The 16,713-nt window shown below is 37.9% G+C and overlaps 1 protein-coding gene across 4 annotated transcripts in view; it reads right to left on the reverse strand.

Annotated features, from left to right (window-relative positions):
- Positions 1-16,713, reverse strand: part of KANSL1L (KAT8 regulatory NSL complex subunit 1 like) — a 58,960-nt gene that overhangs the window by 33,488 nt on the left and 8,759 nt on the right. For 3 of the 4 annotated variants that reach the window (XR_015773047.1, XM_088058477.1, XM_088058479.1), the window contains exons 3-4: positions 5,788-5,929; positions 2,060-2,257 (exon numbers count right to left, since the gene is read on the reverse strand). Coding sequence is in view for 3 of the 4 variants with exons in the window: in XM_088058477.1 (XP_087914603.1) it covers positions 2,060-2,257; positions 5,788-5,929 (340 nt within the window). In the remaining variant the exon portion in view is untranslated. The remainder of the gene's footprint in view (positions 1-2,059; positions 2,258-5,787; positions 5,930-16,713) is intronic. The other variant, XM_088058478.1, reaches the window with a different exon arrangement.

Consider the following 16,713-nt stretch of genomic DNA (forward strand, 5'->3'; position numbering starts at 1 on the left):
GCCAATTTGCTAAGACTAAGACTTACTCCTTCCCAAAGCAATGAATTGTGGAATGACTCCAAAAACATTTCACAATGATACTTTGTTTTAAATGTCAGACCTTAAAGGCTATTCTCACAAAAAATGTAGCTTGCTTAGAGGAAACTGTGTTGTGCACACTGAACAGAAATTAAATGTATCTGAAACGGCATACTCCTTTTTTTTTAAAAAAAAAACAACCTTTTGCATTACTTTGTTGGATTTTCATTCAGAACTAAGAATGTTTAAAACATGAATTGCTAGAGGTTATCTAGTAAGTTTTCCTTACATTATGATTTTACATTTACATTTATGCAGAAAGAGGAAGAATTTTTTTGTTTGTTTTATTACAACTCACATATTCTCTTTCTTAACACTGAGGTGATGTAGTCAGGTAAAAATTTCACATCAGAAAAAAATTCAGGGATGGATATTAAAGCACAGAAATAAAAGAACTGGGCAAAGCAAACAAGATGCCAGTAAAATAGTTAGCAGATTGATTTAAAAATCTCAGCAGAATTCATTCTGTAAGGATAGTCTTTACTGAATATAAGAGCATTAAAAAATCGGCAGACTTCCAAAACACAAGGAAAAACATGGATGTAACTATGAAAGGACTTGAAAATAGTGTTAATAAAAATTGCCAGCCTTAGTCCCTTTTATTCTACATGACTTTTCTTTTGGTTCACAAGCAAAATCACTTATTTTTAACAAAGAAATACTTTAACACCAGACTGAGGAATTCTGCAGGAATATCTGTAGATATACTTCAGGCTGCAGCATTGTTGCTGCTGACACTGAACAAGAAACTCAGACTTTCAGAGTTAAGAACAGAACTGGTAGTCAAAAAGGAAATCAGACCCCAAGGCTTTTAGTGGTGTAAAAGGGAAGAAATCCAATGTGTTGTGTGAGATGTGTTAGTCTACTTCCAAGTAATTTTCAGATCATCCAAGTTCTTGGACCCCTTGGACCAAATTTGTGGCTACCTGGGGACCAGGAAACAGACCACTACCCCTTGAATCGTCAAAAGTCTTACTGAAAAGTGTATTTAATTCTCCAAGCCACCACTTAAACAGGGGCCATTCATCACATGCTAAAAATGCTCTTTGGGTTACCTTATGCAATTGCCAGCACTGAGCATATAAATTTCCTGTGTCATTGCTTCTCACTTCTGCCTGTGTTGTATATGATTTATCAACCAAAGGAAGCATTTTAAGAACTGGAAAGGATGACTATCAAGTAAGAAAAATTGGCACAGGGATTCATGAACAGGCACTAGTACTTAATGCTACTACTTGTACCCCTTCTAAAAAATGTGTGTATGACCAGGCATTTATATAGAGCAGCAGAGCAACAAATTAATGCCCCAATGGTGACTTTGTCAGATTTGTCAATTTACACAGATAAATTCATTCTGAAAAACAAATTTCTAGTATCTTCTTCAGCAATGTAATCCTACCACACCCTTTATGTACTTTCAAGCAAAAGAAAACCCTGCTGGATTCTACATATTGTTCCCTGGAATCAACCATGGAAACAGCTGCTTTGCACACTGCAAAGCAAAACTCTGCTCACAGCTATATCTCAACTGTACCTGGTCAATACCTGGAATTCCTCAGCTTCAAACCAGAGTCCTACAATGTTTGAAAAGGCAGATGAACAATTGTATTCTGCTGAGGCTTTTTCTAAAAAAAAATTCAATATATCTCCACTGTCAGCTGTTCTCTTTCACGTCACATTAAGCATTTCCTGTGGAAACTACACTGACCCAACTATAAAGCAGGGGCAGGTCTGTGGATGGTTCTTAGAGGCTGTTGTATATGTCCCCTTGTAGGGAAACAAAGTGGTAACACAGGTCAGAAATAAAAGGTTAATTTGTAAACCTGGTGTACAGTGTAGTTATTTAAGCCCTTCAATTAATCACAACCCAATCCCACGACTGCAAAATATCTTTCTTTTTGGAAGTCATCACCATGGAACCTCCCTATTTCTGAAGTCAATCATTTGGCTTCACTGACAACTCAGTTTTGTTTTACTTTACCTGTTTTTCAATGTTTCGTAAAAGCAGAGTAGGACTGCTGGGTGACATTTCAAAGTCATGTTCTGGCAAAGAATTCTGTCTCTCGATGGCAGCTTGTGAATTCCCTGTGGCGTTTAATAAAGCTTCTTGGTCTGTCAATTGTATTTGCTTCTTCAAAATGTCTTTTGGTAACGGGAATTCTTCTAAGACCACTGTCCCCTAGACAACAGCAATTGAACACAGTTGGTTGACAACAGATTAACACTCCTAAATAATTTTTAAGGGGCAGTCAAACCTGGCACATTTCTCTTAAGTCCTTCTGAAAATTTTAGAGCACTTAGCTAGATTTAAAATACACTTCACAGCTAAAATATGGAAATAGGAGGCATTAAAAAAAAAAAAAAAAAGCAAGCAAGAAAAAAAAAAAGCTGCATTAATTATGCTACCCCTTGTAACAGCAATCACTCCAGTGTTATACCACTGCTTAAACATCTGTGCCAAAATTCAAATCAGAAATTCATACTTAGTAGAATATTACATGATCATTTGCCTGCTGATTTAAGAGGAGGTTTTTCTCTAAAAACTATCACCCTTTGATCTGAGCTTAGTTTTAGTCTTTGCAGTCATTAAACTTTGCTGGAGACATTTTAAAGTGCACTATTTCTCTTATTCCTATCTCTATTCAATGCAAAACATTAAGGCTGCTATTTTTATGTAGCAGAAATCACACAGTTCTAAACAAAAGCCTGTTACAATTTAATAACTGATTTTTTTACAGTAAGCATTTTTAGAGTTTCATAATTAGAAGTAACTATCCTAAATATTCTAACACTGTCACTACTTTTCAAGACCATCTGCACAAATACGGTATCAGATACGGTGCAACATCTAGAACATCACCTAATAAGATAAATATAACTTTTTATGGGAGGGAAATAACAGTTCCATAAATGGAACTAGAAAAATAATACCCCTGCTGTGTTTTCCTCACGACAGATTAGAAAAATAGTATAATGTAGGTAATCTAGTATAATCCTAAATAATGTATCAGCTGGTTAAAGAACTTAAAATATTAGACAAAATAAAAGCAAATACCTTGTGACAGTTAAACCCAGTCCTCAAATAGTTCCTTGGTTTGTCATTATCTTGTACAAATGAATTTAATACCAGAAACAGCTATCAAACCTCTCCAGGTTTCTTCCAAAGAGAAAGGGAAAGAACTTATTGGATTTTAAAGTACTAACTGTTACTCAAATATCAAGCAGATATTAAAAGAACGGGATCATTATAACTCTGCCTCAAATTTGTCTTTCTAATGAGAATATTCCACGCAATAAAAGAACAAGGAAGAATGCCATACTGTGAACGCAAGGAAGATGTGTAGCTATTTCTTTAAGCAAGACAGACATCACCTAGGTTGTGGCTGTGGAAAACTAAGGATCCTGTAGTTTCAGTGACCTTTACTACTGCCTCAGCAGCAACTGGCCTTAAAATATAAAAGCAAGTCTCAAAGAGACTTCAAAGAGGAGACTAGGGGAAAAAGTGAAGTTGTCTTGTTCTCACTGTGCCTAATTTATTCCATTGTTTGAATTATAAACTCAAAGCTGAGAATAAAGATATTCTCTAAAAATAAACACAGGTGCTTAAAAACTTGGTTTAATGCCTAAAAAGGTATAAAAAAAGTATATATAATATATATATTTATATATATATATATAAAAAAGTATAAAACCAAAATTCTGAGGTCAAAGGAATGGGAAGACACACATTAAAAGTGTTGAAAAGAGGGACATACACACACACACACATGCTCCCAATAGAATTTAATTTTTTTTTTAAGCCTTAGATATTTGTTTACCAAGCACGGAAATAGGAAAGCAGAAAAGGAAGAGTAAAACTGACAGAACGTATGGAATGGGAGAGATGGAATAGGCACAGAAGAAAGGAGGAACAGTAAAGAATCAGAAGACTAATACAGACTATATTACAAGTTAATGGATTACATTCAGTAGGTTTTGGCAATGACTGCCTTCCTCCCCAAATGGAATTATTTTGCTTTGCAGATATAGATTTTTTTTAAAAATTTTTTTTTTTAATGAAAGGATCTCAAATATCCAGAGGTGCTACGTCTGTGTCTGTAGAGATGGAGAAAACACACTGTAGTAGGCCAGGAAACAGCCCACAAGTTACTCCTCTCCCTTCCTATTGCATCACAGTGCTCAAGGAGTGGCCTTTTGCTTGAAATCACTGTTCCCTGGCTATGAATCACATTTTTTTTCCACTCAAAGCACATCAAAAACACTCTGAAACCACTAAACAGCATGCAAATTCTAACGATATTGTGTCATTCCTTTGCAGCCACTAAATGAAAACAAGGAGCTCTTCTATCAGCCCACATGTCCTGTAGCTGCTGCACTGGTGTACTATAAACATGTCCACAAAAAAAAAATTCTATCAGAAGAAAATAGGTGCCTGCCTTCTCTTATGGGACACAAATAGTGCCAAACACTAAATATCACAGCTGGTAAAATGGGCATGGAGTTTCAGAAAGGAATGTCACTAAAAATCTCTACCAGGAAGATGACTTGGCTCCAAACCAACATACCACCCAAAGAAAATGCATGACTAAAATAATGTTTTTCCTCTTATTTGTCTGATATTTATTTCTCAATCTTCTGTAGCTCCTCTGACCTAAGACGTCATAAAGGCTGACAGCTTTTGGATATAATAGTGTGCATGTGTCTGGTATTTAGGACAGCATCAAACCATGGGCATTCTCACCCTTCACCAAAATATAAAATCTCCTTACACAGACCCTTAAACAAAGGGTCTTCATTTCTTTGTAAAGAAAAACCTGACTGGGGACAGGCTGGATATGAAAAGAAGGGCTTTGAGGGCAAAAGGAGAAGATGGAATAATTTTTCTTTTATTTGTTCAGAGGGAAATACTCTCTGACATGGTTTTCCTTTCCTTTTAAACTCCCTCTAAGTCTCATAGAGGGAGTTCAGCCACATGAACTCTGAAGCATCTTCTCACTCCTCTCAGTTGTGCTTATCTGACCCCAACACACACCAGAGAACCTACATGAGGCACACTGATGAAGAGTCAAAGACCCCTGCTCTAAAACCTCTCTCTATCACACCACCTCACACAGGTTTGGCATTTTATGCGAGAATGACCTGAGCAACACAATAAATTGATAGCTAGATTACTAATGGTTTAGGAATGTCACTTTCCCACTGTCTAGACAGTTCAATTTACAAAAACTAGCACATGAATTACACACACTGGAATTTTAGTAATTATTAATCCTTGACCTGTTTAAAGTGCTGTACAAACATTAACAATCTAATCCTCAGAATAAACATGCACTGCAAGTAACAAAAAACCCACCCTGAAAACTAATAACTGAAAATCCCATCTGAAAAGGCAATCTCACCTCTCCTGCAGAGGGAAAAACCAGTGATAAATACAGTACTGGTGGCCCCTGAAAGCCACTAACAAAGTCACTATAACAGATTCAAAGGTAACAGTTCCCAAATCACAGTCCTGTACTGATGTGTTTAAAGTACAATAGTTTTTAGCTCCTGAAGTCTTTCCCATTAAACTCTGCAGGTGATAGCCTGCAAAGACCCAGGAAGTCTAGGGCAAAGAAAAGAACAGCAACAAGGAACAAAATACATAAATATTACAAGAAACACTGGCAAAAGATGATTTGAAAAGCCCATTTATGAGCTTTCAGACAATACCTTGGTGGCACGTATTTGCCTGTGAAGGTCAGTTAGTTGTTGGATTTTGTATTCTAGTTCTGAAATCTGGGCTTGAAGCCATGTCCAACGGCTGCCAATTCTAGCTCTGTCTGCAAGCCACTTCCATTCAGAAGTATAGCTGCTGTGAAGACAAAATGATGGTTAGTCCAAAAATAAAGATAACCACATTTGCACAAGAACGTTTTTGACAGCTGCTCTGCCTCATGTTGCAAGCATCTCAGTTGCTTTCAGAAGATATCTGATTATACCCATCCAGTTTCACATCAGCTTATTCCTGCAGCAACAGAACTGGCCCAAACCAGTACAATCCATGCTCACTGGCTATTCCCACACTAAGCTAGCTTTTTGTTCTAGCTTATAAAACTCAGAGCTGAATAAATCACTAAACTCTATCAGTTAAGGTTGATTACAGATGTGTAAAGAATTCCAGTAACTCCACCAGCAAGAATCCAAACTCTTACACCATACTTCCACCCACAAGCTTTCACAAATATGGTTTGCTAAGAACTGGAATCAAATAAAATAACATCCAGCAATGACCAACTAGATATCAAGTCACTGCCCGAAAAACCCAACTAAGTAGTTTCAATTTCTTTCATTCAAGCTGTTTCATAAATATCTGTGTCAGTTTAATTTAGTCAGATCACTCTTACTACTGTTTAAAATAGATGCTTTTTGCAATACAAAAAAATCTGCCTTCTGGTACTTGACACTGTGAACACCTTCATTTTATTATGCTAAATTCATCACTTGTATCAGCAAACACTTTTCAACCTACATGTTAAATAAATGAATGAGGAAACCATACCATGCAACGAACAATCTTAATATTCAGTAAGTTTAACCAACACAGAAAAGACAATGCAGTATTTTAGTATGTAACTTCCACAATTATCCTACCATTAACTGAGTTAATTTATTTACAGAGAGCAGCTGGTATTTTTTTTCCCCAGTGAAGCTGCCAAGTAGTTTGCCACAGCTAATTTAAAAAACTTTAAAATCAAAAATCAAACTTCTAGAAAAGAAGTGCTCTTCCTCAAGTTATTGGGATAATTACTGGATGTAGATCCTTGATGACACTGTAAATTCTGCATATGAAAAATACATGATCTCCTCTTCCCCAGGCAGTGAAGAGCACTGAAGTATCACAAAAGGTACAAGAAATAGCAGACACCAATGAACTGGCACAGGAACATAATGCAAGTGTAATTGTTTCATGCAGAATTTTGCGTCAACTATCTCAACAAGAAAGATAACACAGTGGGAGATGCTAGACATATCCTGGCAGGAGTAGGGAACCATCAAATTTGAAAATCCTAAAATTTTCAATGCTAATATTATAAAACATAACTCGAAATTTCAGAACTTTCAGTCTAGTTCAGCTATCATAAATAGTAAGGATAGACACAGTCTCTGCTAGGTCACCTCTAAAATACATCATCTTCCCCCTTTTTAACGTAAATTATCCTCCCACATAACTCATCACCAGTTTAAGCTCTCTTGAACACAGAAAAAATGAACATAAGAAAATTATGGTGATTGAATCCAATTTAAATACAAATTCTGTGAGGAAGCTATGTGGATTACTACCAAAAAGAAACTCAAAAGACCTCTGTAAATATACATGATAATAAATTGTTTGCATCTAATATATTCTACAAGTAATTTTCCCCAAGGAAAAAAAAGGCATATGAAGTCATCTTGTGAAAATGGTCATTTTTCTGACCTCTTTTTATTTCTCTTTATCTTCCCATTATTACCAGCAAAGAGTAAAGAGTCACAATTACTTATGCTTTAACCAGGTCTTCCTGAAAAAAACTTCTCTGGAATTGACAGCTTTTGCATTTTTGTGCTCCTGAAAGTCATAAAATACGCTCTGCTGGGAAAGGGAGGGAATCTGAATTCCAAGTTTTTAATTAAATGTGTTCACACAAGTGTGGTGGATGAAATAGTTATGACTTGTCTCAGCACCCTGCTCTGGCAAAAAGCTAGTCATAAGGAAGAGCTGCTTAATGAATCTACAACAATCCCTTAGTTAATAATTTTAAGAAGAAAAAAAGTTAAAAAGGAATTAAATAGGATAACCGAGAAAAACCCAACAGGAGTATTGAGGTGTTTATTTCTGCTCCTTTCTTAATAGGCAATTGAACAAATGAATGATGATACCCCACAAACCAGGATGTTGTAAAAAGAAAGCCGGGGTGAAAGGAAATAAATTGCATGTACAAATTCACCTCCCAAACTAGATGTAGCAGTCTGGGGAGAAAGGTGAGCTACTCTCAAACAAACTGAGAAGGAGAGGGAAGTAAATGAGAAGAAAAGTAAAGTATCCTGTACACAGCTGGGAAACAAGAAGCAGAATGGAAAGGGCCAGAACTGGACTTAGGTCACCTACACTGCATGAAATCAGTGTGGCACAGGGGAATCCACAACCAATATCGAATCACAGCTGACAGTAGAAGAAATGTTAAATGTGTAATCTCTGTATATTACTGTCTTACACATAATCAAGAATCCACAACCAATATCGAATCACAGCTGACAGTAGAAGAAATGTTAAATGTGTAATCTCTGTATATTACTGTCTTACACATAATCAAGAATCCTCTGCAAAGTTACATCACAAGTTATTTTTCAAAAATGGTTGCATTTTTTTCCCCTTATACACACTATTTAATCTTGAATCAATTGCATTCACTGTTAAACTTACTAAGTACGCTTTTGCTTCATTCTAAAACACTATGCAAGTATTTCTTAAGGCTTAAATTCTATTATATAATTAAAATAACAGCATTTAATTATACTGTGTAACAATGTCCTTAGGCCCCACTCTAAGGAAAGGTTTCCACAGAACTAAGCACAAACATATTATGCTCAGGCCAAAGGAAGCAATTTTAGCTTCTCCACCTTGTAAGCCCAAGCTGCCCCATGCCCAGTGCCTGCTCAAAGACTTGGACAGCTACACAGTGACATGGATTAGACACTTGCTGCAGGTTCATTTTAATTTTAGGGTCAGCATGACTGAAGCAAGTTTAAGTCTAGGTCCCTTTTCCAGTTTTGATGCATTGCAGACAGGATAAGAGACAGATGAACTCTGTTCCCATCCCTGTCACTCCTATTTGTTTGATCTTGCATTATTTTTAAGCATCTTTTCCTCTAAGCCTATTTCTCTACAAATCTTCTAGTCAAGCTTGTAACTCCTAAGGAAATAAAATCACAATGAGCTATCCTCACACTCCTAAAGTGAGCTGTTTGCATGCAAAGTAGTATGGTCCCTCAAGTGACAAATGATAACCTATTTCTGAAACAAAAAAAACCCCCAAACCAACGCTGAAACAAAATCCAAACCTGTGTCAATCCGCTCCTGGGATTCTAGACAGTAAAGCTTAACATTTACTCAGTAAAGGAAGTTGTTTCAAGGTGGCTTCAGAGAATTCATTAATTCTGCAAGCTCAGAGAAGGAAAAAAAAAACCATCAAAAAACCAACCAGTTACAAAAATAATCAGGCCTGTCACTGAAGGAGGAAGTCAGAAGCAGGTGCTAAAGTAGAAGCTCCTGCTTGTTTTGTGTTGGGAATGAGACAAGAAAAAAGACGTTTCTGTCTGTACCGTTTCCTGTGTGCTCCTTTTGCAAAGTATCTTTGCTTGGTTTCCTTGCTTTTGACTCTAAGATCATACATCCTCCACAGGAATTCCAAAATCCTTCTTCTGCTAGCAACTCAGTATAAACCATGTTACACTGGTGAAGTTTCTCATGTTCAGTACTGTAGTACAGTGGAACATTATGTTTGCACATAAAATTACTCCTCTTGCGCTGACTATATATCTGCAGATAACCTCCTGTATTCATCCAGGACTACTAGAAGAGAATAGAGCAATACTGATTTTGTATCAATAAAACTTCTCATTTAAAGTGCCCTAGGAAAACATGATAGAATTACATTAGGCACAACTTGTTTCCACGTGAAATACCTGCCTGCATTTCTATTTTGGTTGGACTGCAGGTCAGACCTGCACAACTTACATACAAGAGAAGGAAAGGAAAGAAATGCAGGAGAACAAACAAGGCACAGTGAGCACAGACACAAATGCAAACAAAGTATGATCAAAAATGCAGCTACAAGCATACATTCAGGCTGTACTAGGGCATCCCGAAGTATGGAAAAGAGTTCAGCTGGGGATCATCAGCGACAGCAGAGGCAGTGTAAGCATTTCATCAAACCTCCTCGCTTCTGCTGAGGCTGAAGAGGCAAGCCAAGCGTGCTAAGCACTGCTATTACAGTCGGTACTGCTGCTGGGACTGGAGGAAGTTTCAGACCTAAGGACAGAATGCAGAGATGAACCCCTTAGCATCCTCATCTTCCCTCAAAGAGAAACACTGAGAACAAACCATGTTTTTACACAACCAAACCAATACTGCAGAACACAACAGGACTCTCAGAAGTATTTCTGGGGCCCCCATTGTATTTTGGGTGAGATTTATGTTTTCCCAATAGCTAAGATCAGCTTGTCCCAAAAAAACAAATGCAGGCAACCTAGCTGAGTGCAAAAGGGAGCTGCTAAGCAAGATAAAATTGCTGTGCTACACACGCTGCTGTTTGGGGCTTGTGCGTGGGTTTGGGGTTTTTTACTTTACAGGAGATGAGAGTAGGTGGAGTTTTAACCTTAAAGGCATATTTTATTTTTATAAGCAAACAAAACAATAATCCTGAAAACAGTTCATAAATGATGGAGAAACAGAGATGTGTTTAAAATGCACAAAACACACAGAACCTGGAACTGACATTAAGTATCTAGGAAGGTTGGTTGAAGCAGATATGATGAGCACAGGAAAGAGTATTTTAGATTGTGCAGTCCTGTGACCATGACAAGATTCTCCACAAGTTATCTTATATGCTGAAAATTAAAAGCAAACTAAAGCCTTCCACCTTTATAACTCCCAGTGAGAACAAGTAACATGACCTACCACGACATGTCTCCAGGGACAAAGACAGGATGCTTCCTGCTAAACAGGAAAGGAGCATGCTTGCAACAGACCCACATCAAAACTCAGAAAAACATTTGACAACCCATAACACAGTCACCTTTCAAAAGGCTTTAAAAACACCAATTTTCAAGTAACAGCACTCTTAAATGCACACAAACCAGAGAGCAAGGCACTCACATAGTGTGGGTGGGAAAAAAAATCCTCCAATTCAAAAATTCTGGATGAAACATAAGAAGGGCAGTTGTTCCTGACATCTCACACTTATATTTCTGCCCAGTCTCTCAACATGGGGTATTTTGCTCTTTCTGCTAGGTGATGTTCCCTATGGTCTAATCCACATTGTTCTGGCACCCAATTTTCAGATGATATAGTCCTAAAGTGGCCTCTACCATCCCTGCTGGTTCTTCTCCCCTCACTGGGAGCTCCTGGGCTAACAGAGGCCTATTGCAAATCACATAGCAGTGAAGTATTTGGAAGCAAGAAGTAGCTCATAAACCACAGAGTGACTCTACCCTCAGGGTAAAGAGCTAATCACCCTCCTCAGTGGGAGTCACTGAAAACAACTGCAGAAGTTTACTGTTTTTATGAAGGACTGATCTCCGGAAACTGAAAAGCAGAAAGAAATCAGAAGGTTCTCCGGTCTTTAAGTTCCTTCCAGACATCATATGACTCATCATGAGTTTCATGAAACACTGGGAAAAAAATCACTCATCCCTCAATCCTCTTGGGAAGCTCACTCAGCTGTACAAAAATACAAATATTCTCCACATGGCACTATCACAAATGCTCCACAGCACACTAGTGTGGAGTGAGTCCCTCAAGGACTGGAGCTGCTAAGCTGTGAACTTCCTCAGCTGCCCCTAATGTTTCACCAGCATTACACTCAGTTCTCTGACTACACATGGTAAAGCCCAAAAAGCAACTGTCCTGAATACAAGTGTTTTCTTGCAAGCCACCAACATGGGCCTAGGGCTTCTGATACCTTTGGTCAACATGGTGGAGGAATCCAATATGTTCATTTTTCTTCTCTCTGCTGACATTGACAGTAAATAAGAGATTACCTACAAAGACTAGAAGATTATACAATATAAAATATTCAAATTAGGTGAATTCAGCTATGCTTGTATTTTAGATAACCATATCTAGATTTTAGTCATGAGATAAAAGTGTGTGCCTACTCCCAAACAAAACTTCCAACACTTGTAATAGCTGAACAAATACGTCCAACTATTAAATGACCCGTAAATGCTTTCTCAAGGACTAATTCTTCCAGCACACCTACATAATGTTTGTTTTCAGAATGAACTAACTTCAGTTGCTGTTGAAGCATTAATTCCCCTGGATCAGTTAACTGTTAAACCCCTAATAACTACGTAACAAAAAAAAACCCAGTGTGTGCTGTTTTATGAATGCAATCTCTTCTATGCATTCCTGAGTGCAAAAAAGATTAAAACAAACTGTAATGATTTTGGCCGATAAATAGTATTGAGGCCAATCAACATTAATTATTTACTGTGGCAGTTCACTCTCAGCTTTTGCTCAGACTATCCAGGAACAGCAGGCTGCTGCTTTGGAATAACCAACACCAAACAAAGCTATGCACTCCCCGCCCCCTCTCCTACTCAAAAACATCAATTAAGGCGATTTCTCTAGTGCTCCAAATTAGCCTGCAATCTCTGTGAAGATCTGCAGCCAGGTCATTCTTCTGGATCCTACCAGGCTGCTGCCTCCTTTGGTGTTTAATAGGAATTTTAACTGGCAGACAATTTCCTCTGAAACACTACACAGCTTCCCAAAACATGGGTTATAGTTCTCCCCTATCATCTACAGACATCAGCAACTGCTTATTACAACAATTTCTGAAATCCATGCCTGTTCCCACCATCTCTGACACACTGAGGCCACTTAATATTTTCAGAATTGCATCCAATAATGCATGTTGATACCAGTACATAATATACAATATACATCTTATCTTCCCAAACCAAAAAAAAACCTGTATCTGGCTGAACGTTTCTGCTATGGCACCAGGCCTGAGGAATTTATGCAGTAACACCTGAAATTATCAACCATAGCTGTGATTTTTCTCTTGAAGAGAAAATTCATGGGGGAAAAAAATTAGGTAGCAAGGAATTACGTAGCAATGGAATCAAATTTTTACCTCTTCCACAAAATGAGAACGGACAGTAGGAAGGATAGAAGAGGAAAATCAGTATTCAAAGAAAAAATTCTGTAGAAGAAAACTGAAAACATGGAAAGGGAAAGTCTCCATGCTTAGATTCGATAGCAAGGGAGAGATCTCAGAAGAATTTCACTGGTGCACTACATATGCTCCCTCATCTGAGAAATCACATCTTCCAAACTGATGAGATGCCACAGACACTATTTGCCTGCTACAGGGTTCCTGCAAAGGATTTCACTACTGCTGCTTTTTTATATTGGAAACCGAACTGTAATACTTGCACTGAATTGTTAACTCAGTTTGGGGAAAGAATAAATTAAAATTTCAGCTTCTTAAAGGATCTCTTAGAGTGGTGAATCTTTCCAGTGGCTGGCTTCACAACCTGGTCGGTGCTCTTCGCCTCCAGTTCTGTTTACGTAATTCTTTAGAGCTGAGTTAATTATAAAAGGCCAAATGGATTAGTGAAGGTGGAGTCAGTCAGAATATTAACTGCCCAGAAAGAAAAAACATGCAAAAGGTAAACAACCAGCAGCATTTCCTCTTAATAAAATCTAAAAAAAAAAAAAAGCTGTAAATTAAGTATCTGCCAAGGGCTTTAGTTAAAAATATTGTAATATTCATTTTTAAGTTTCTATTGTTTTCTCCAGCACCCCAACATGCTGTACATCAGTCCAATGTGAAGCAGAGAAGCAGGTAGTGCTAAAATGCAGAGAAAGAAACTTCAAGCACAGCAGGGCTGCCTAGAAACGAGCTTCTTTTCTTGCCTTTGAAATGGCACAACATCAATAGATTAACAACAAAACACCAGGAACACAGGCCTAGAAATTCTCTCTAAGTATTACACAACTGCCCTTCAAAAAGAAACCAAGCAGTGCTACGTCTGTAGCCCATGCTCAACATAAAATAAGGCAGAACTTACAAAATACATTCCTTTAAAGATTTGTGCAAATGGAACATTATTACAGCACACAAGCAGCATATCAATCCAGTCCAGCCACCTGAAGTTTATTCCAAAATTTGTATGTACATTCTTAAAAAGAAAAGTTCGGTATGGTATTCATGTAACCTCTAACTGCATCTTGTAAGTCAGTATATATATATATGCATATATAGTATCAGATTTCAATGTAAAATGTATAAGATCCATATTATTTTTGAGACATTTTGGAGAACTAACAGTTGAACCTGGAAGGCTCATGCCAGATGCACTGGAAATTTTGGGAGTGGAGGGGTTACAGCCCTACAGAGCCGTACCAAACTGTCCCAGACGGGACTGCCAGCAGAGTCAGGGGGTGTGGGAGGTGGGGAAGTCGATGACAGAGAAATCGGGTGAGAAAGAACAGGAGCAGCAGCAACGACACCACCACACACTGATGTCCACGTCCCACCGCTGGGAATGTGCCCCACGGGTGGAATGCTTTGGGGAAAAGGCTAATGGGAGAGCTGGCAGAGCGCTCCTCTGGCTGGGAGGGCAGATGGACACTTATGGCAGGGGTCCCACTTCAAGCCCTGAGGGAAAGGAAGCTCCAGGGGCTGTGCTGAGTGTGAAACCTCCGGCACTGAGAACAGAGGACACCCTGCTGCAGGAGACACCCGGGCTGTCAGGCACCCCCAGCTGCTGCAGCCGGGCTGGGATTAGGTCATGGAGGAGGAACCAAAGAGAACCTGGATGGCTGCTCCACAGGGCAAGGATGGAGCTCACTCTGAGGTTAAACCCCTCAGTTCAGTCTGCAGGGACAAGGGCTGGGGAGTGCAATGAATGTAGGTTTGAACAGTTTGGTATTTGGGTGTTTTGTACGAGCCTGGGATTGAATTCCACTGAATTTTTCTGCTGCTCAGTCTACCCCATGGGCTGGGCAGAAAGGGAGTTTACAGTGCACATATACTCAAGCATAGACCTTCACGTTTATTTGTTTTTCCAACACCAGTATCAGTAATTAGAAGTTTGCTAACTGAAAATGGAATTGATTTAAATTCCCCAACAGAAAACTTCTTTTGACTCACAAGAGCTAGGCAAAGTGTGCGGATGAAAATGAAATAATTTACAGTCGTTTCAGTAAAAAAAGAGCACAGGTCAATATATTTAAATCCAACATCTAACATCACATTCCTAAGCCATATTTAGCAGTATGAATGAAACCCTGTTACAGGAAAGCATTCCTATTTTGGGAAGTCTTTATGCACACTTTTTACTTCATATGAAAAAGAAAGTGCTTAAATTATTTCCTGTATCAGGGGCCCATGTATGCTGATTTTCAAAGGCACTGGGTATATCCCTTTGTTAGCTATAAACCAAAATAACACTGCCCTTGCTTTACAAGAAGTTATAAAGACAGTTCATGGTTGTTTATAAACAATTATTTTAATTAAAACAAACACACTTCACAGTTTAGTGAAAGAAAAAAGCTAGCCATAATTAATCAGCACTTGACATCAAGCACCAAATTCTTCTTGTCTCCAGTTTAATTAAGCCTACAAGGTTATATATACATACACATGTGCCTGCTTATTAGATCTGCTATTCTACTAGGCTATCTTGACTGTGTATTAAAAAGTTATTAAGAAGAATAATGCCAAGTTTTTATTTAATATAAATTCAACACTCATCTAACTTAAATGATTTGAGGTTCCCAGTTCCAAGTTTTCCTTGCAGGTTAAAACCTGTCAAACCTTCTGCTTTTCACTAAAACCTTTCAGTTTGCCTTCAGCAGCTGCAAAAATATTAATGTAATTACAGGTTAAAAATCAGGATCCCCACTCACAAGAGCATTACTCTGATACTGTGAGAACAAAGTCTTGCTCAACAGCAAGTTTTTATTGCTGCACATGAGATCTCTAAAGCAAAACAGTAAATGCACATGGGACCCCAAAGAAGTTATAAATTCATCTTATGGAAACCCAACCATGTGAGGTTAAATATATTCTGAAATAATACGTGTAACCTTACATTTAAATTAGAAGACATTGTAAAGCTTTTTTTATCTTTTCTTTCATTCTCCTCCCACATCCTAGTGATAGGAGCCAAGAATTGAGAAAATGGAATTCTTGAAAAAGCAACGTATAAAACATTCTTAAATCAGCATATTATTTGCACCAATGAATTTATACTTATTCAAAAGCCCTCATATTAATCTTCTATGCAAATAAGACATTTCCTGGACTTAGAAACAAAAGGTCTTAAAACCAGGAAACAAGTGGGGGTTTGTGCCTAAGAGCAGCATTTTGTCCTGGCAGACTCTCTTACTTCTCTTCCCAAACTCATAATTCAGTTATCATATCAGGTATGAAGTGAAATTACAGCTCAGTGTAGAAAATTAGGACCTGACCTTGCAAAAACATTCATAACATGGCTCAAAGACTTGCAATAAACCCTGTCCCTTGAGCAGTACTGTGTATAGCCAGGCCTGCAGAACTGCATTGATGTTGCTCAGTACAAGAAAAAGTGCTAGGAAAAATGGAAAATAATCTTGAACAAACAGATTAGATCTGGAGATACTAGTCATAATGTTTTCTCTTCCTTGTATTTTCTCTGCCTTAATGCTCTCCTCCCCATCACATGTTTGTGCTAAAAGCAGATTTCCCATCTTCTCTTTCCAACTAGTAACCTATAAAAAAAATATAGAAGAAAGGAAAAATAAAGAAGAAAAAAAAAGAAAAAAGAAAGATTTACTATCTCTTCACATTTATTGTAGAAGTTTCCAGGCACAACAAACCCTGTGGGCATGGAAAAATATAA

Source organism: Pseudopodoces humilis, chromosome 8 (genome assembly GCF_049639895.1).
Source record: "Pseudopodoces humilis isolate 2021_Gansu_Grassland_sample_001 chromosome 8, ASM4963989v1, whole genome shotgun sequence".
Classification (NCBI taxonomy): domain Eukaryota; kingdom Metazoa; phylum Chordata; class Aves; order Passeriformes; family Paridae; genus Pseudopodoces; species Pseudopodoces humilis.